Source organism: Miniopterus natalensis, chromosome 5 (genome assembly GCF_054644295.1).
Source record: "Miniopterus natalensis isolate mMinNat1 chromosome 5, mMinNat1.hap1, whole genome shotgun sequence".
Classification (NCBI taxonomy): Eukaryota; Metazoa; Chordata; class Mammalia; order Chiroptera; family Miniopteridae; genus Miniopterus; species Miniopterus natalensis.
In genome coordinates this window covers 36,031,484-36,052,829 of record NC_142085.1, presented here as the reverse complement: position 1 = coordinate 36,052,829, position 21,346 = coordinate 36,031,484, and the positions used below count along the sequence as shown (strand labels likewise).

General features: G+C 35.7%; 1 protein-coding gene across 2 annotated transcripts in view; it reads right to left on the bottom strand.

The window, feature by feature from the left end:
* The window catches only part of MYO6 (myosin VI), a 75,735-nt gene extending 55,676 nt beyond the window's left edge, over positions 1-20,059 (bottom strand). For both annotated transcript variants that reach the window (XM_016207366.2, XM_087817479.1), the window contains exons 1-8: positions 19,922-20,059; positions 15,365-15,434; positions 11,142-11,215; positions 7,893-8,022; positions 5,893-5,998; positions 4,018-4,073; positions 1,801-1,898; positions 1,305-1,469 (exon numbers count right to left, since the gene is read on the bottom strand). In XM_016207366.2, the coding sequence (XP_016062852.2) occupies positions 1,305-1,469; positions 1,801-1,898; positions 4,018-4,073; positions 5,893-5,998; positions 7,893-8,022; positions 11,142-11,215; positions 15,365-15,434; positions 19,922-20,038 (816 nt within the window). In that variant the 5' untranslated portion in view covers positions 20,039-20,059. The remainder of the gene's footprint in view (positions 1-1,304; positions 1,470-1,800; positions 1,899-4,017; positions 4,074-5,892; positions 5,999-7,892; positions 8,023-11,141; positions 11,216-15,364; positions 15,435-19,921) is intronic.
* Between the last annotated feature and the right edge of the window lie 1,287 nt (positions 20,060-21,346).

The window sequence follows — 21,346 nt, the reverse complement described above, 5'->3', positions numbered from 1 at the left end:
TCTCACCCTCTGCTTTTCTACATCACACGCTCTCTCTGGACAATCTCATCTCCTCACTGTCATAGTTTTAACTACCCCCAGAGTACCGACACCTCCCAAACTTGTCACTCCAGCACTGACACTGATCTTCAGATTGTTACACATAACTGTCTTCTGAACATCTCTGCTCAGATGATCCACAGGTTCCAAAACCGAACTCATCCTATATGCTAAATCTTCCGCCTGGCCCCAATATGGTATTTACATCCACCCAATTTTCCTAGTCAAATTTTTTAAAATTATTCCAGACTCTTCCATCTCCCTACCATACTCAGTCTCCAGGTCCTATCAATATTACCTCCTAATATTTTGCAAATCCCCTACTCTGTAACCCTGCCATCAATAAACCAAATTCAGGCACCGAGCAACTCTTTAGTTACTTCAATATATAGCCATAGGTTCCCAACTAATTTACCCATGGCTGCAATTTCAATCCATCCCATCCTCTACCCCATTAAAGCAATCTCCATATTAAAGCCAAAGGTAAGTATAGATCTGATACCCAATTTTCTACTTACAGCCCTTCAATAGCTTCTTATTAACAAGAGAAGTCAGTCCAAACTCTCAAGCCTCACCTCCTATCATTTCCTGCCCTACTGTTTCTTACTTTTCTCTGTTCATCTTTTTGTATCTACCAGGAATACCCTTTGCATCTTTCCTTCTCTAGTTAACACTTGAAAATCCTGCAGGATTGCGATCAAGCATCAGTTGCTCCAGTAAGCTTTTCCAAAATCCCCAGCATTCTAAGCCACAGTATCCTATGCATTCAATACATCAGTCAGTGTGTGTGTGTGTGTCCAGATCCTAAGTTGCTCAGAAGCAGGAACTGTGTCTCATTTATCTTTATAACCCTGGCACAATGTCTGGCACCCACTAGGCAAGCAATAAATATTTGTTGTTGAACTGAACTAAGGCAGATAATAATGGATCCTTTATTAATTCAGTGGTCAAACTTTTCTTTTTTTAAAAAAGTCATAGGTAACTGTAAAGCCAGCATTACAGAACTAGTATAAATTTCTTAATGAGCTTAAATTGATAGGGATTTAACATCAACCTTTTTACTTATCCATTACATAATTCCTCATATGGTGATAAAGGCAGCAGTAAGACTCAACAGAGATCTACTTAGTACAGAAGTCATTCTGTCACATTACACTAAATTTAAAGTAAGTCACATAAAACTATCAAAATCTACTAAAGCAAGGTTTATAGTCAAAGGCAATTCAATTTGCAAATCTCGTATGAAATTTTTTCATCCAACCTACCCGAAAATTATCTGGGGAGCTCAAGTGAAGTTTTTCCCTAATATCTTCAGAAGCACCAGCACACAACCTATAAAAGATATGATAATTCCTTTCCTCTTTGCCTTGAACACAGATCCTAGATTTCTCTAGAAGATAATGTGAAACAAATCCTCCAACCACTGAGCTCTAAAAAACAAAAGAGAGAAAATACGTTTTTTCATTTCAAGTCTTAAAGTATGACCAACAAATGTTAAAGTATTTTTTTTTCTAATAAACATTTGTCTATCAAAAAGGTTATAATATTTATCAAATAAAGGGGAAACACAGATAACTAAATGTAAGCTTAAAGTGTTTATAGAGGTCATAGTGAACATATATATTCTCCCAGCTCTCTAAAGTATCAGAGAGAAACTTAAACAAATTTACCACAAGTTCAAGTACAGCACCAATTCTATCAAGATCCTTGTATTTTTTCAAAAACACTCTCCAAACATATCATCCCCAAACTTATTCTCACCTTTTCATTGAAATGTATTTCCACAAATTTCCCAAATCGACTGCTATTATTGTTTCGAACAGTCTTTGCATTTCCAAAGGCTTCTAAGAGAGGGTTAGCTATTAAAACAGAAATGAAAATATTCCATCAAAAATTAGCATGAAGGAAATTTATAAAAAAATATAGCCCAAAATGTTCTCAGAAATATTAACATGAAAATTCACATGCAATGCCAAATCCCACAAATATTTACTGACTATACTATGTTCAGGCCTTTTTTAAAACTTTATCTTTCTTGTTGAAAGTATTAGAGATGTCCCCCTTTTCCCCCCCATTGACTCCCTCCACATCACTCCAGCACCCAACCCCCCAAGGCCTTCACAGAACTATTGTCTGTGTCCATGAGTTATGCATGTATGTTCAGGCCTTACTAACATGTAAGAGATGGGAAAATTACTCAAAATATACTTTAAAATGTAATGTTAAAGGAAAGACTAAATTTTTAAAATTCACTAGGTTACAAAATTTTTAACTCAACTTTTAAAATTATTCCCTAAAAATGTTAAGATTTTCACAAGTACATCTAACCCTACTAGAGTAGTGATTATAATACAGAAAACAACAAACCTCTTGTGACAAAATACAGGCAACAAATTATTAGTTCACTTACTTGTCTAAAATATTTATTAATAAAACCTCCAGATTTAACATTTTTACATTCACATCCAACAAAATTAACAAAACTAGTTTATAGAATTACCTACAAAAGGTTCTCAGAACAACAGTTTTCAAATCCCAATGAACAAAGGTAAAATTTGTTTTTATTTTATAACCAGACACATCACATGACTGCAAAAAGGTTCCTAGAATCTATTACTGTACTCACCAGAGTCTCAACTATAAACATACCAGACAAGTATCAATCTTAGTCACATATTTTCCATCAACCACCTCATAAATTGCTTCACAATGTCTACTGCTAGAATATTTTTTATGAAATCCTTTGAAGTCCATTTCTCTTATTCTATCCATAGGAGAAAGCTTAACTAGTCTCTAAACCCTCTTAAAGATCACTCCCCAGTTTTTTCACTTGCCAAAATAAGAAAGTATGCAAAACTAAAAGAAATGTTAGCATGTATACCTCACCTTTCGGATGGGCAAAAATACTGATGCTCAACAAGGTGAACTGACTTGTGGAAAGCCATATGACTGGCCACTTGACAAAAGAGAGACTTAAATATAGGTCTCACCGATTCCTTTACAGACTCCATTACCAGTTTTTACTGAAAGACTTGCTATATTAATAAAACATCCAAAAATAGGATAAGGGCCTCTCCATCAGAAAATTGTTAATGCTATTAATGATACACTCATTCCAAACTTCAATTAAGATGGCATCAAAAGATTTCTGTGTCCTGCCAGTTAATATCTACTATCCTCTAGTAAAGGGCTGTAGAAACATTTGGAATAATACTCTCCAACTTTTCTCAACTCTAGAACATTACATGTTGTACAATACATCACGGAAGAACCAGTCCAGTCTTACATTCAATTCTCAAGCAAGTTTACACCTCAAGTAAACAAATCAGAATACTAACTAGTATTTTATTGAATTAACCAATAATTTATTTATTTAATTTTAAAGGGTGATTCTCTCACTTAAGTAGGCACTTTATAGTGAATATAGCATTATTTATGAGGTCCTCATAGTTGGTGTGTACAATACCACAGCGAGAATTATAAGTAAAATTAAAACATTATTTATATCCAGAAACATGAATCAATTTACAGATTCTTGCCCTCCAGTTGTACTCTTCTGTTAAAATGATTTTCAAAAAAAAAGCACCTCAATTCCAAATAACCCTCTTGCTCTCTCCTTTTTTACATAAAACAAAGTAAAACCAGGAGGCCAAAGAGCTTCCTGTATTTCTTTCATTCAATCCAGCAGATGCTTCCTGTATTTCTTTCATTCACCCACTGATATTTATGGATCACTGATAGGCTATGCATCAGGCACATTCCAGAGGTTTGGAATATATAAAATTCCTGTCATCTTAGCACTTACATTGGTGGAGGGGACAACAGATAGTAAGTAAATGAGAACATGAAATCTGAGCAAAGATCTGTAGAAAGGAGAGTCTTTTAGGCCTCTCTGGGGAGAGCATTCCAAACCACTTAGAGAAGATTCTCGTACATATCTTAACAACATAAAGTAAGAAGTTTTAAAATTAACAATACCTTCAACAATTCTATCATCAATATCTTGACCTGTTCCATAGGATTCAGTCAGATATCTGTTTAAAATACAGGATATAAAAATTAAGATGACAATAATATTGCACACATTGTAATTTTAACATTGTTTAATACATGTAAAATTTAAACCTGGATCATCGTTGCAACTGGTTATCTAAAAATTACAAATTTATATTTAAATGCAACTCTTCTGTTATAGCTCTTTAAACATTTAAAATTCTATCTGGATTGCCTTTAACATCTAAATCAGCATTATTTTTTAAAAACTTTTTTAGGGAACATTCTGACTTTAACCAACTATTTGTTTTTAAATATGCCATACATTTCCCACAGGAATATTCATTTCTGCATCAGATTCCAAAGGCTTTTGTGATACCCTATTAATTCAATTTTTATGGCTAGATAAAATACAGTAACCTGCTGCTGAACAACTAGGAAGTTACCACTCTTCATGTTGTTACAGTGCAAGATAAAACCTGATGGAACAACTACTTGCCTGGCACATTTCAGAAGAACCTCTGATTTACAATGTAAGTTTACAGTTTCTTAATTACTTGTTCACTTTCAAAGGTGTATATTAACCATAGACTTACTATATGACTACTACATACAAGAGAGAAAGAAACTGAACCACTTAGAATTCTGAGAGTATTAGGAAGGATTCATTTAACCAGAATTGCATATGCATAACAGGCAATAACAAACTCAATGTGGTTTCATACAAATAACTTTAAATAGCATATACATTTGCTTTAAAAAAATAGCAAAATTTGCAAAAGGGATGCACCATGCAGCAATCGACTAAGAACTATAATACAGTGAGAACAACACTGGTGAGAATTTAGAATGGACTTGCTGGTCCTACTGCTAGGACTAGATTTAACATCCCTGAGTATGTAAACTGAAAGAGTTAAACTATGATAAGTACTAATGTTCCTTCTGTATTTAAAATGTTATGATTTTAAACAAAGTGTTGGGTTTTATTTGATGGCAGCACAGGGGATACACTGGGAGAGGGGTTGTAGGGAGGTAGAAATAAGGTCAATTGTCATAGCTTAATGTAGAAAAGGGTTTCAACCGTACTAGCAGCGGACTATTAAGAACAGAATGTAAAGGCTGGATTTTAAAGAAATATTCACAGATTTCCCTTTGCCTAACCAGCACTGACCTCCTCCAGTATCATCAAGACAATAAGGTCAGAAATAGTTTTCAGTCTAAAGCATAGCTTCCACATAAGGTGTCTATTTTTTAAAAGGGACACAGTCCACTATTTTAAATTATGTCATAAAACATGCAAAAGTATTCAAAATCAACCCATTCAAATCAATCTCTAAAAGATATGTAAAACAAACTCATCATAGCACTATTCACAATAGGCAAGAGGTGGAAGCAATCCAAGTGCCCACTGACAAATGACTGGGTAAACAAAATGTGATATATACATACAATGGAGTATTATTCAGCTTTACTAAGGAAGGAAGTTGTGACATATGCTACGACATAAATGAACCCTGAGGACATTATGCCAAGTGAAATGGGCCAGTCCCAGAAAGACAAACACTGTATGATTCACTTATATGAGAGGTATCTAGAGTAGTCACAATCATAGAAGCAGAAAATAGAAGGGTGGTTGCCAAGGGCTAAGGTAGAGGAAATGGGGAATTGTTGAATGGGTATGGAGTTTCAGTGATGCAAGATGAAAAGTTCTGAGATTGGCTGAAAAATAGGTGAATATATTGAACCTACTGAACTTCACACTTAAAAATGATTAAGATGGTAAATTTTGTTACATATTTTTAACACAATAAAAAATATAACCTGTTCAAATTATTCCAGGTTAGCATAAATATTCCTCACCTTAGAACAAATTTTGTATTTTCCGTTTTGCCAGCTCCTGATTCTCCAGATACTATGATAGACTGACTCATCTTGAGCACCTTCATGTCTCGAAAAGCCTTATCAGCTGGGGTCAAAATAACACATTAATGATGAACAGTGTATTAAACACAAATTTACTAGATGACAGAAAATTCATTTACTATCAAAGAGAACTTGTTCCTAAAGAAATTATGTGTTTACAATTAAAATTTTTAAGTAAAATCATTCAAAAGTATTCAAAACATCTCTAAAGTATTTACTTTGAATAATCTAGTGACTTATGATCATGACAGCTAAGTAACGTGAAAGTCAAATAAACAACTTATGTTTGTAATAGAATGTCTCCATATTATGAGCTGTGGCTCACTTCTTCCCAGTACTAGAGAAGATCTACAGAGATAAAAAATGTTCAATATGAACAACTAATGAAGTCCTCAGAGAAAAGCAAGAAGTAATGAGCTATCAATTAAGAACTCTGAAAAAAAATTCTGGCAAAAAAATTTCTTCTGGAGAAAAAATATATAATTGCAAAATAAATGTTTTTTCTGTAATACTACTAAATTTAAATATCTTGTAGAATTTATCAGCATTTCAAAAACAGGCAAAATTAATTTGTTCAGATTTGCAACTGTTCATATATACACACATATATATAATTTTTAACTATCTTCATTATACTCCAACAATTTATGCTATAAAATGTCTTAAATTTTAAGACTACTCAGATAAGTTGAGCATGATTTAATTCTGTTAAAGTGTTCTCAAATTAAAACAATTTTAATTAAAAATTAGGTCCTAACCAATTCAGCCCTATAAGACAACTATTTCTCGCCTCAGACAATGTGTTACCTTTACCAAGGAAGCTTTTACAAATGGCTTTTACACGCAAGAGTATACTCATCCTTCTGACCAATTTTTCAGCAATCTGTTTCATCTACTTTTGTGGAGTCATTGTAAATTCTTTTTTAGCAGTAAACAACTAAAAATAAAAGCCAGTTTATTTACATTTTAAACATGTAACTTCTCTCCAGTGAGGAACTCGCTCACATTCAGGTTCTAAGGATTTTATACCATTCTGATAGCTGATAGAGAACATACCAATGCCCATTAGAATATCTTAAAATCGAAAGTCAATTTGCCGTTGCACTGGACTTGGCTGACATATTCAATCTACCTACCAGTACACAGTAAACACAAATCAGGCAGATCTGGAAGTTCATGGTTAGGCCAAAACACAGGCATGAAGTGAAAGCTCAAAGAGAAACAGCTGCACTAAGAATCAGAACCAAAACATGTCATCAGTTAACTAACTGCTCATTACGTCTGGATCCAAGCGGTTAGCTAACATCTCAGTACTTGCAGTTACCAGCTATGGGTCAAATAACTTCATCTCTCTGTTCCTCAGAGCTAGAGTGCTTTAAGACGAGAAAGAACCTGAGAATGGCAAGGACAGATACTGCTGTCTTCCCACAGATTCCCCCGAGATATGGGACATACGCCATTTTCAGGCCTTTAAAAGCCCTGATGCAAAATAAGGCCTGGCAGACATCTGCTCTTACAGCTCATATCCAGCCCAAGTAACATGCTCACAAGTGACCTGGGGAACAGCAGAAGGCTTAGGCCTCAAAACTATAAAGGAGGACACTTTTAAACTAAAACTGATCATGCTGAGAAGTCAAAAAGAACCATGAGGTCAGCTTTTATTATATCCTATTTTTAACTGGGTGGACACACTTAAGAGGACACTGGCATTTAACAAAGATAATGATACACAACTGCCCCATGATTTGGCTGTAAAAGTATTCATCCCCACCCTGTGTAAAATATATGCTCCCAACAATGGTGATACATTCAAAATGCATACAGCCTTGCCAAAATACATATTCAATTCATGATATCTTCTATTAATCCATTAAAAACAGAGTAAATTTATACAATGTAAGAAAATATAAAAATTAAGATGCAATTAAATGACTTACCAATTGCAAATACATGAGGTGGCTTTGTCCCAAGAGATTTTCCCTGATACGACTTTATTGTTTCTGAAGAATATATTTTAGGTATGTCAAAGTATGGGTTCACTGCAATCAGAATGTTGGCGACATACGTCTAAATAGGAAAAGCATAAAAGCAAAATTTTCCAATTACTATTTTCATTTAAAACTAAACAAGGCTAATAGAGGAAAGAAAATACATCAAATAAATACCTTCAATTCTCTATATAACAAGGACTCCCAAATCTGCATTTCTACCCCTAAATACTCCCTGATCTCTACTGGACCTCTATTTCTCTAATGCTTAATAAATACATCTTCTCATCCCATACTCATCTCAAACTCAGCACATCCAAAATCAGGATTATTTCTCTTAACTTCCTTTTGCCCCATAGGAAACATTCTCCTCCCATGTGCTCTCCAGGTTCTTGGTATGACCAACAAGTCATCACAGACAGAGAGCTGAGTCTCTAAGCCTCTAGCTCAATCAACCTTCTTCTGTTAACTCTATTTATGAAATCTACTCTCCCAGTTCTATTCCTACAGCCTGAGTGTGGTCAGTTTTTTTTGTAGACTATTTTATTTGCCCTATTACTGAAGAGTTTAATTTAGCTCATAGGATCCTCTAGGCCTATTCCCATCACCGAATGGCAAGAATTTATTTAGCTCTGTGGTGACTGCTTGGTCCCAGAATTTGCAAAACAACATATGCTAACCATTATCAAGAATACTGCTAGGCTAAATATTTAATGAACAACTTAAACTTGCTTTTGAATTTGGAATTTAACTGTGGCTTTAAAAGACCAAAAGAATGCACCAACAGGATTTATAAAATTCCTTGCGGGTAGAGAGAGAGTTGTGGTTTAGCAATTAGTTGTGGTTTACTGGTCAAACTAGGACACACAGGACCATATTTTTCTCTTTTCTCCTTCTAGATGTGGAAGGGAAATGATGCGGAAACCCTGAACTCTCAGACTACTAATTTCAGATTCAGTGAATGCTCCCAAAGATGTTTCCTGGAGAGGGGTAACAAATAAGAAATTCCAAATAATTTTCATTCTATGGTAGACAAAAGGAAAGTAACAGAGATTTTAGTAACCAACAAAAATGTTAAAGTGAGTTAGCTATTATTACACTCAAGCGTAAGAGAGAATGATGATAACTCTGGTTGATGAGAAATATAAAAATATCAAATTTAAACTCTTATTCCAAATTGCTTCCTTCTCTTACGTATATTATAGTAATAAAAACTATATTTATATATTGCTAATTTTTAATGGCTTTATAACTAAAAGGCATAATTGGCTAGGGGGAAAAGATACCAATCTTGGCTTTGGTTAACTTTAGAAATACTGGTTCTCCAAACAGGAGCTGATAAGGCCAAACAGCCACTATTTAACAGAGGTCACTTGCACAACTGCATACATATCTTAGGAACAGAGGGTCAAAAACGCTAGGAATAGCCCTAAAATTCTCCAAAGTGATATGGATATTATACATGAGAAACAAAAACTTAGATTTCACATACAGATAATTTTTTTTATCAACCATGCAATTTAGCAAAGGCTTATAAGTCAACTAGACTCAATGTGAAAAAAAGACAACCAAATTTTAAATACAATTAAAACTGAATGTGAACCTTCAATTATTAATGGTCACAGTCAGCACAAATAGTACCACTGCAACACAGGAAACATTAAAATAACAAGTAGAATCCCCTGGGTATTAAGTTTTTGTATAAACATCCCAAATAAAAATAAAGTACCTCAATTTTTAAGAAGTATGATGGTTCTGTAAAGGTATAAAAAAATCTAACTTCAAAAAAAGATTTCAATCAAAATTTGCTCAAATAAGTAAGACTGGTCCACCACCACCACGTAATACAAGACAAGAAAAAACTGGCCAATTCTACTTGAAAGATGATGTTTCCTGGTTATATCAAGTCAACTTTTATTGACTTATTACAAGTTAAACTGCTTTAACAAATGTTAAAATCTGTATTATTTTCATACCTAAAACAGCATTTAGCACACATCAGATGCTCAACAGTAGTCTGCTGATTGACTGAAATTTGCTTCTAAATATATTTCTAATCAAGAATTGACATGTATCAACCTAAGTATACTCATTATTTAGCTGATGTTGAAAAAAATAAAGTGAAGATTCAAAACTGTGCTGTGTAGAACCAAGACATGGCAAGTACAAGTAAACTCTTTTGGAAAAGACTAGATTATTTCTATTTCCCAGCTGTCACTACTTGGACAGATGGCAAAGACTAAAGGTAATTTAGTCAGAATTAAGTAAGTACAATTAAGCAAATTGATAGTGTTATAAAAGATTAAGACTGTCATTTGATCTAGGAGGTGTCAAAGAAGCCATGTGTTTTCTTCGTTCAAAAATAATGAAGAGTCCCATCTTTATAACAGGAGAACTACAGTGGGTAATTTATCCCCAGCCTACAAAGGAATCTACAACTAGGTCATAGTAGAATAAAACCTCTAATGTGCCTAATGAGTAATTATAATTAAAACATACTAGTTTTTATAATTAAAACATTCAACTGAATGATTTGGTGCAAATCTATTTATATTAAAAGCATTCTTTCATTTTTAATTTTGTTGGGGTTTTTTTGTTGTTTTTTTTTTCATTTTTTAATATTATGGATTTTTAAGGTAAGGTATCTCTTTGGGATTTAATTAAATATTACAACTATTTAAGCTGTATAGTTGGCATTTCAGTGTTCTTGATTATTTCCTCAGGCACTGCCTTTATTGTAATTTACATTTTTTTGGCAACCAAGTTTTTAATTTCAATATATTTCTTATCGGATGCCTTAAATTCTTTGTAGAACAATGTGGAAAGTGAATTAATTAAACAGATCTACAGACATACATCAAAAATAAGAAATCAAAACCCAAAATAATTCGTGTTTGTTAAAATAAAAATTGAACATTTTTAAGTCTGAAAGATATAAGATGCTGCTCTGAATTCATTATTTTATTCCACAATATCTGCCAAGTGCCTACTATGTATCATGCATATTCTAAATCCTGGAGTTACAGCAGTAAGTTAGAAAAAAAAACCCTACTCCTCAAGGAGCTCATATTCTATTCAACAAGTTCACATCAAATATGATTTCCTGTAGAAAATTCCAAGCTTGACAAAATTATTTTACATTATAGGATGTAAAATAATTATCCCAACAAAAATTTAAACCATAGATAAAATACTTACATAAATTCTGTCTTTACTGTATCGAACTTTGATATTATGGAGAAGTGTGGCTTCATTTAAATACATCAATGAACCTGAGACATAAAATGTGCAAATCATTAGATAGGTGAAAAATAAGAAAAACACTATCTTAATCTAAATCACTTTGATCCACGTTAAAATTCACCTGTTAGATTTAATTCCATCCTTTCCAAATCCTGATACATGTAAACCCAAAAGGTCCATTTAAAATATATCCAGTTTAGCCCAGGCCAGTGTGGCTAAGTGGGTTGGAGTGTCATCCCATACACCAAAAGGATGGCAGGTTCCATTCCCAGTCAGGGCACATACCCAGGTTGTGGGTTCAATCTCAGTTGGGGCGAGTATGGGAGGCAACCAATCAATGTTTCTCTCTCACATTGATGTCTCTCTCTCTCCCCCACTTCCTCTCTCTAAAATCAATAAAAAATAAAAAAATATATCCAGTTTACATATGTGTTATAGGGATATTTATAAACAATAAATTTCCAACCAGGTGAGTACATCTAGTGAGTACCCGGCGAGTACACATTAATGAAGGCTGGTTAAAAAGCTGAGTACAATTCAAGTGGAAAGAAGGTATAACTGTAGATAGCACTGATTTTAATACACTTGTGACTCAACAGTGATGGCGCTAATTTAATCTGACACTTAGAATTTTACAGAGAAGATAAAATTTTAGAATGGGAAGGGACCATTAGATCATTCAGCCCATGCCTCACAACCAATATGATGAAGTAAGAGCCCTGGAGAAATTGTACACTTGACCCTTGAACAACTTGGGATTAGGGGTTCTTGCGATTGAAAATCCAGATATAACTTAAGTCAGCACTATGTATACTTGAATTCCCAACCACAGATTGAAAGTATGTATATGTCTTATCCTGGGATATGCAGCTAGTTAACAGCAGAATCAGGGTAGAAATATTGTTTTTCTGATGTTTGTTCTACTAATATGTCAGATTATACATACATATGTACACACACACATGCACACACACACGCACATGCTCTGACATATCCTCCCAGCCTAATCTACTCTCCCAGCCCTCCGATCCTCTGAACTGCATTTCTAAATTTCTACCACATGCAGAGCAGACAAAACCACTCTTCTTCCCAACCACTGTGTCTCTCTGATTAGCACCACCAGACTACAAACCTCAGTCAATACTCAGAATCATCTTTCCTCTCCCTCCTTGCCCTAAACCAGTCTCCTATTCTTTATACCATGTAATAAAGTGCGTAGGTAGCACAGTACCAGATTCATGATAGGCACTCAAAATTAGCATAACCTAAATCTCTGAAATATCTCCCCTTTCTTTCCATTTCCACCACCCCAATCTCAGTCTAGGTCACATTACCTCTTTTGTAACCATAGCAAGCTCTTAATTATCTACTGTCTCAGCCTCTCTCCCCCCTAATCCAGACTGCTCACCACATTAATCTAATTAAACTAGTATCCTAATTAAATCTTTCTCCTCCTCAAAAAACACCAGTGGCTCTCCATCATCTACCAAAGTCCATATTCAAGTCTGATATTCAAGGCCTGTATTAAAGCTGCATTCAGCTGACCTTTTCAAATAATTTTCCACAACCTGCTTCAATATGGTCTAACTTACAGGCAGACTAAACTACTTATTAAACCCAAATATCATTCACACATTCGACTCCACCTCTACATCTCTATGCGTCAAAAATCTACCAATCCATTAAGGTCAGTTCAAAGATTATCTCACAAGTATTTACCCATTCTTACCACTACCACGACCACTAAAATTACTTTCTTCTTTGTACTTTCTTTATGGTGTTGACCACAGAGTACCAAAATTAATTGTGGTTATAATTTTGTGTATCTGGTTTTGGCCACTAAACCAGATCTTTGAGAACAGAACCCTGCCTGATTCACTTGCTTGTTTGCTTGACTCCTCATTGAAGTTGTATACACGCCTACACTGAATTATGCCTAACGTACAATTCAACACCTAACCAATTCTGTCAAACAGGAGCCTCTTGCTACACCTATCGCAAAGACTGTCCATGTCTCTACACTCATACAGTGCAGCCAATTCACTTGCCAAAGGGACAGGGCTCACTGTTTTCCAATGCCACTTAAGGCAGAATAAAACAGAGTAAGAAGTGGGTGGAGCCTCCTAACACTTTTACTGATAGCTTTCCTTTGAACTGAGAAAAGATATGGACCCAGGGACCCCACTTCTGGGAATATATCCTAAGAATCCCAAAACGCCAATCAGAAAGAATATATGCACCCTTATGTTCATAGCAGCGTTATTTACAATAGCCAAAAATCTGGAAACAGCCCAAGTGCCCATCAGCAGAAGAGTAGATTAAAAAGCTTGGTACATTTACACAACAGAATACTATGCAGCTATAAAAAAGAAGGTATTCTTACCCTTTGCAACAGCATGGATGGACCGGGAGATTATTATGCCAAGCAAAATAAGCCAGTCAGAGAAAGAAATATACCACATGATCTCATTAATATGTGGAATCTAATGAAAAAAATAAACTGACAAACAAAATAAAACCACAGGTGTGGATACATGGAATAGGCTGACAAATGTCAGAGAGGAGGGGGTGGGGGTGACTGGATAGAAGAAGGTGAAGAGATCAGCCAAAGGACATACATGCGTAGCCCGTGGACACAGACAACAGCGTGGTGAAGCGAGGTGGGGAGCACAGGGTGGAGGTCGCACAGGAGGGGAAAATGGGGGACATCCATAATAGTGTCAACAATTGAAAAATAAAAATACTTGAAAAAAAGATTTGGAGAAGGTAGGCAACAGAGGTGTATGTAGGATGGTTTTTTGGTCATCTGCCTTTCCATATCCCTGCTCCTTTTTCACCCTGTCCCCCAGGAGCCTGGCCTACATGTTGCCTTTTCTTATTCAAAAACACAGCGCTGAACCACTCCCAGATCTCTCACCTTCCTCTGAACTACCTGCTTGTGGGGTATTCGCTCTGCTTCCTTAAGTAAGAAATCCTAATCCCACAACACAGCTCCGCTGGAAGAGCTAATCACAGAACCTACTGACATGTGACTGCTCGCTCTCATTTCTTTACCTCCTTCCACACTCACCACCAGCCTTCTCAGGTTATCTGTTAATTAAATAAATATCTAATGGGTGAAATACCTGCCAGTGACAATAAAAATATGAACAGGAGGGAGGTTCACATTTTTTTCTCAATCTCTTACACCTAATAGTAACAGCTACCACTTAGTGAGAGACTATTACAGGCTAAGAACTGTGCCAAAAATTTTAAACATATCATCTCCTGACATGCAATATACACATTATTACTCCCATTTTACAGATGAGAAGCTGAAAGAGGAGAGATAAATTGCCCACAGGCACAGAGTTTCCTACTAGCATAGTCAGAATCTGAGCTCAGGCTCCCCCTTGAGTCCTCAGCTCTCCCATTCCTCTACTCCACAATGCCCATTTGTGAACTCCAAAGAAAACCAACATGGACAAAATAGATTCCTTTCTCTTATCTTTATTCTTTAAATGGAGAATGTTTAATGCCATATACCTTTAGTGAAATCCGTAACAAATGGACATGACTCTTAAATATTGTCAAATGAAAAATGAAATACGATTACTACTTAATCTTGAAAATGTAAGAATTAGCATGGCTTGTTCACTGAATAAAGTGTTTTCCAGCAAACATACTAAGATAGCTGTAAGTCAAAAAATGTTTCATTTTAATATAATGTTCTGGAATCAAGTTTTCAATTAGTACTTATTACACAGAATTTTTTTAAATGTTTGTTTCCTTCAAACAATAACATTAAATGGGTCCTCTTAACTCAACCTCCAAATTAATGAACCACATATACTACTATAAATACCATCTGATTCTAGATGAGGTTCAAAATAACTTTCAAGACCATTAACAAGAGATCTTTAGTTCAGACTTCAAGGTAAGTTATTACCATTCCCTACATTTACACAACTGAGATAACAGTAGAAAGACATTTGAGAGGCTCTTTCACCAAAGTGCAAATGTGAGACAATAATAAATTTAGGGCTTTTAAACTCCTCCAGTCACACGAATCTTCATGCCAAAAGGCTACATTTCTTCTGAACCAGTATCATGTACCTAGTAATATAAACACTAATTTATTATTTCAGAGGAACCGTTTCCTTTTCTGTGCTGAGAACTATTTTTAACTTGATACTTACAGTTATCTTCCACATCTTTTTTACTGTCCTCTTCTGCAGGAAACACTTGGTTTATGAGAGCCAAAAATGTCTAACAAACAAAACAAGAGTTCATTAAACTAGACGTTTATAAATAGTAAGAAAAATAAAGAAGCTAATTGGTTGCATACATCGTAACAATGGCAACAATATGCTCTTCATTAAAATATAATACAAGATCCTGCTATTCAACAAGTCACTAACCCAAAAACACAATAACAACTTTACTCACAAACTTTATCTACTATTACCATGGCCATGAAATCAATAATGGAAATCAATAAAAAGTCCTATGCTCTAATATCTAGAGTAGAACAAAACATAAAGCATATCAATATTAAACTTATATGGGTATGCTATTAACAACTTCTTAAAAAATAGGTATGCTATTAACAACTTCTTAAAAAATAAAAACTTTAATGTTTATATATACTATAGCAATTTTGATTTTAAAAAGGAAAAAGTAACACCCAATCAATCAGATATACCAACAGAACAGACTATTATTTAATTAATGCCATTATTTGAGTAAAACATATTAGACACAAATTCTTGTAGTATGTGCTACAAATATAAAGAATATCCAGAACTATTTGGTCCATAAAATTATAGGTGTGCATGAATAGTTTGTATTTGTTATATCACTTAAATGTTATGGTAGAAATTCAAGAATTAAGATATTATCTTGTAAGAGAAAAGAAATTATCTCAAATGACACATAAAGAGAATTACATTTTATCCATGCCATTCTAACAGTAATCTATAAATTTATACTTCTCAAGCAATTACAATTACTATTGTAGGTGAAGTTTCCATTGATATCAAATAAAACTAAGGAAAATATTGTTCAATTATTTTATTTTATATTTGTAGGTTTATATATGTATACATATATGTGTACACACACACGAGGATAAGACAAGGCTACTGCTGTAGCTTACAAAGTAAATCCAGGCTGCTGGTACCAGCTCAACTCAGTCATATCCTAATTAGAAAAATGTTATGCCCCAAATACTCTGGAAGTTAATAATTTGGATCCCAGTACCCATGTTCTTAATGTTACAAATGTGGAAAGGTTTAGACAATAGATGACAATATTGAAACTACACAGCTGTGGCAATGGGGGCAAGGCCTCCCCAGACTCCAGGGGCTGGTTCTACCCTGTCAGGAGCCATGTGAAATAAAAGCAGCTCCAGGAGTTCAGAAAATGGGGGAGAAGTGAAGGACACAGAGTTCTCAGAATCGGGAAGTTAAGAGACGGGCTGCAAGGCCAGCAATGAGCCCCAGAGGATAGTTTCTAGCCCCCCTTCCTTATCTCTAAACCCGCACCAGCCCCACCTTCTCCCCTTTCCCACCTACTCAATGAGAAAGTCTGCACAAGGCAATTGTTTTCTCTCAGAGGGAGGCTTCTTCTCCAACCAAGAGCAGATCATGTAACAAAGCACACAATGATCACTAGCAATAAACATCTACCACACATCAGAGAACATCAAGCTCCAGTGACAAAAGGAACAATAAAATCACCCCTGCACTTGAGAAGATTACAGTCTAGCGGGGAGGGAGAGATAAATGTAAACAAGCATCTCCAATAAAGTATCACAGGAGGCTACGCATTTACAGCACTCCCCGAGGGAAGGGGTGACCAACAGCAAATTCACTGCACGAAGGAGGAGAGGGCATTCGGTATCTGTGGAAGACTTCCATAAAGGAGGCGACCTCAATCAGAGCCTTGAGAAATAAGTAGTTGCTAAGCAAAGGGCTATGGAGAGTGTCATTCCAGGCAAAAAGAGCCCTGTGACCAACAACAAAAAATACCCACCATCGCCTGCTTCATGTGGGGCTTGATAAACGCGTGGCAAGAGAAAAAAGACACAAGGCTAAGGATATGGCAAGAGCATGAGGGGGCAACTGTTGGTTGACAAAAGGTAAGGCTAGTGAAGTAGACAGGGAAAAGAAAATAGCAACTCCTAAATGCCACATATCTAGGGTTCTAGCATGAAGGCCAGTCTGCTGCAAATATGGAACATAAAATAAATTTAGAGGTGCAAGACAGCGTTTTTAACAGAATAAAAGGCATTAGAAAATATGAGAACGTACCACATGCAGTAAGGATGTTTCATTTGACCAAATCAATTTCATACATGAATATACACAGGCACACACAATAACACATACTTGTCGACATGTAAAATCTATTTCTTATAAATATACACACACACTACACATACCTAATGCAATGTAAAATCTCTTACTATGGGTCACAATCGAAAATCTTTAAAAGCCATAGCTATCATCAAAGACATGTTTCCCACTAAAATTAAATCATTCCCTCTTCTATGCTTGCATTGTATCAGCAAACAGATCTACTTGACTTGTCCATCACTTTATGGACTTAATTCCTTACTATTTAAAAGTTTATGATCTCCAGAACAGGAATTATCTAGGTGAAAGACTGTTCCTCTTACGGGTCTTTTTAACCATATGGTTATAATTATATACTTTACAATTTATTAAGAACCCAATCACAAAGTAGGGGTAAAATTAAGATTAAAAGTAATTACAGGAATTTGTTAACCTTCAAAAAATGCTTGTGAAAAGAAGCTTCAACTTTGGTTCATAGAATATCTACAGATCCACAGTTTTTATGGCTTTACAATTTACATTTTAAGTATTTTTACTGGTTCTCTGTGTGTACCCGATTAATTTTCATAAGGCACAGTTGGAAGCACCTAAAATATTGAAAATGTGAAAAAGCATATACCCATAAATCAAATTTCTTCTATGCTTGAACTAAACTGTTGTCACCTATGGATTGACAGAATATACCTAGCATGTATACTTTTCATTTCATTTTGGCCTTCTGATCTACTGTCCTTTTAAAATACATTAAACAAAAATGGAGGGAAAAAGACTGAAGGATAATAAAAGGCTCACTAAATTTCTGTCACCCCAAAATATGCTACTTTGGCATATTGATTCTTTTGAGTTAAAGGCACGTGAGAAATAGCAGGCGCAAGAAGGGCACTCTGACCCTCCTTTTTATTCCTGAAAGCAGGACATGTAACTCCCATGTGAAAGGCGCCCTCCCTACACCAGAAGGAAGGCAGACATTCTTATCACCAGAGAAAGGAACTGAGGTCAAGAGAAATATGTACAAACCAACCTTGTCATACTGTTACCTTCCTAAGCGCTTCTCCCCGATTTACTGTCCCTATCCGAAGCCCCTCTACCTTATCAAGTCTTCACAAATTGTTTCATTGTCTAAAAGTTATAAAATCTTTCCACTGTGGGCACTTCTTTAGTTCTTCATTCTCTTTGAAGGCTCCAATGTGAAAGTGAAAATTTAATAAAAATTGTCTGCTTTTCTACGGTAAATCTGTGTTATGTCAGTTTAATTTTTAGGCCCAGTCAGAGACCCAAATTAATGGAGGAAATTTTTCCTCCCCTACAAGTTCAAATAAATAAAAATAAATGAGCTAATTTTTAACTCTCACTTTTTTAATATGTACTGCACTGTAAGTACAAATAGGTGCTTGTTAATAAGAGAGAAAACTTAGAAATGCTTTGTCTTTGCTTCCCTGAGGGTATCTTGAACTGGCCTCCTCTAACTGGCCAAATTATATATTATACGTTTAGGTTCTCGGGTTGTTTACAGTAACAGAATCGGTTTCTCTGTGAAAAGACTCATGAGGGATCCACCTTGTTTTTCTAAGGTTCCCAGAAGGATGGCAGTCATAAGGCACTAGTTTAACCCTGTATCAGCAGAATATAAATTATCATGAACATTCACAGGTCCAAAGTAAACAGAAATGACATAGACAAATTTAATTCAGTCAGAAGACCTATTTAACAGGAATATTAATTAAACTGAAAATTATGAAGATCTTCCACAGAGACCCTAAAAGACTGAAAGAGACTCCAGGTCACTTTTTCCCCAAACCCCCATTCTGTAATACTGTCTGGTCTATGTCTAAACATAAAAGGAAACAGATAGCATGTAAACAAAATTAAAGTATGTTTTCATGTTTTAAAATCTATCATTATAGCAAAGATAGTAATAGATTGGTATGTTTAAGGTTTAAGTATCTTTACTTATTAGAAATAAATTTACTCCAATCCCACGTTACTAAATTTAATAAAAAGCTTAAAAGAATTATCTGGGAACTAAAACAAAAAGCAAAATTTGGTAACATAATTCCATTCACTTTTCATATCTTTGCTTTGTAGCATGTTGCATACATCATATAGTGACCTTAGTAATATGTATAAAGAAGAAGAATGTTATATTTTATCATGCTTTTTTCCTTTAAAATGTGATACCCAAAGGGCTCACTCAATTTGTCTGATTTGATCGTAGAGCACCATTTTTTCCCTAGGGTATGTACTTCTGCTTTAATCACATAACTCAACAGAAAACTGAGAGTCACTTACCAGAAAACTGTTTTACCTTATATACTGCACTAGGAATATCCTCTTCATTGCTAAGGAAGACACCTCAATAAAGCGAGATCAAACCCTGCAATGGGCCTGGACACTCACCTTGCCTTTCTGGCCCACGGGCTCAATTGTTAGGCTGTCGGGGCCGATATCCACGATGCTGCCCATCTGAAACCCGTCGGTGGGGTGCGGCGCCCACACGGGCTTGCCATCCTCCATGTCTGAGGGCGCTCCCGCTGGTCCTGTTGCGAGGGAACAAGGAAAGCGACAGGAGTAAGTCTGCAAATGAAGATCAAACAACGTATCTTCTTTTAAAATGAGCACGCAAGCTGCAATTTATAGACACACGTCTCCCCCTCCCGCAGGCGGTGTCCACCCCGTGTTGCCGCGCCCGCCTCCCCTCTGCCCACCTTCAGGGAGCAGCAAGCGGAGGCCGCCCTGCCCGCCGGCGGCACCTGCCTCGCCGCTGCCTTCCTCCAGCTGCCACCGCGCCACCGGGCCGCACTCGGAGCAGCGGCCTGGGCCCTACCTCTCGTGCCAGTGTGATTTGTAACAGCACTCCCGTCTACTACCTAAAGGATTCTGCATTGCACAAAAAATTAAACCGTCATCCTAGGAAGAAATGTTATTGTGTGGAGTCAGCTAAGAATTGAACAAGTCATTTTTAGACCTGAAGGGATAAATATGAGAAATGAGAGAGATTACTTCCTCTGGAAGCTTTCTGTGACAATCTGAGACTACAGAGATGCCTCACCCAAGTGCCCCTATACGCATCTTCACAAACCACTCAGCATACTGTTTCTGTTGGTCACTTATTTTTTCACTGACGTTGATCTTATATACGTAAAATATACAAATCCTGTGTATACAAAAGTTGATGAGTCTTGACAAATGGATATACCCATTTAACAAACACCCAATCAACATACAGAACATTTCCACCACCCCAGAAAGTTCCCTCGTGCTTCTTCTGGTCAATCCCTATTCCCCAGACATCTCCTACTTCCATGAGCCTTGGATTCTGTGTTCTTTATTAGTTCTCTAGGAAATTCATATATCTACTGGTTTGGTTTCTACCATCATAAATTAGTTTTTGCCTTTTTTTAAACATTATATAAGTTAAATCATATAGGATATATGTTTTTGTGTTTTGCTTTCTTCATTCAAAAGAAGGTTTCTAATATTCAACCACGTTGGTGTGTATACCAGCCTACTGAATGACTATACCACAACTGGTTACTTCTTGTCCTGTTGACAGACATTTGGATTGTTTCCAGTTTTTGCACATTGTGAATTCTGATCTACTTTTTCAATTAGCTTGTTGGTTAGTGTCTCCCATGCCATGGTTACACAATGGGATTTGCTTTCCCCATGCAGCAAATGCTATTAGGTTTAAGTGTAATTCTGAGTGAAAAAATTAAATGAGGATTCTCTATAGAAGTGAATCAGCAACACTGCTTCAGACTTACATTACAACACTACACACTTTCCCTGGAAATCATATCTAGTTCTGTGGCTTTAAATATC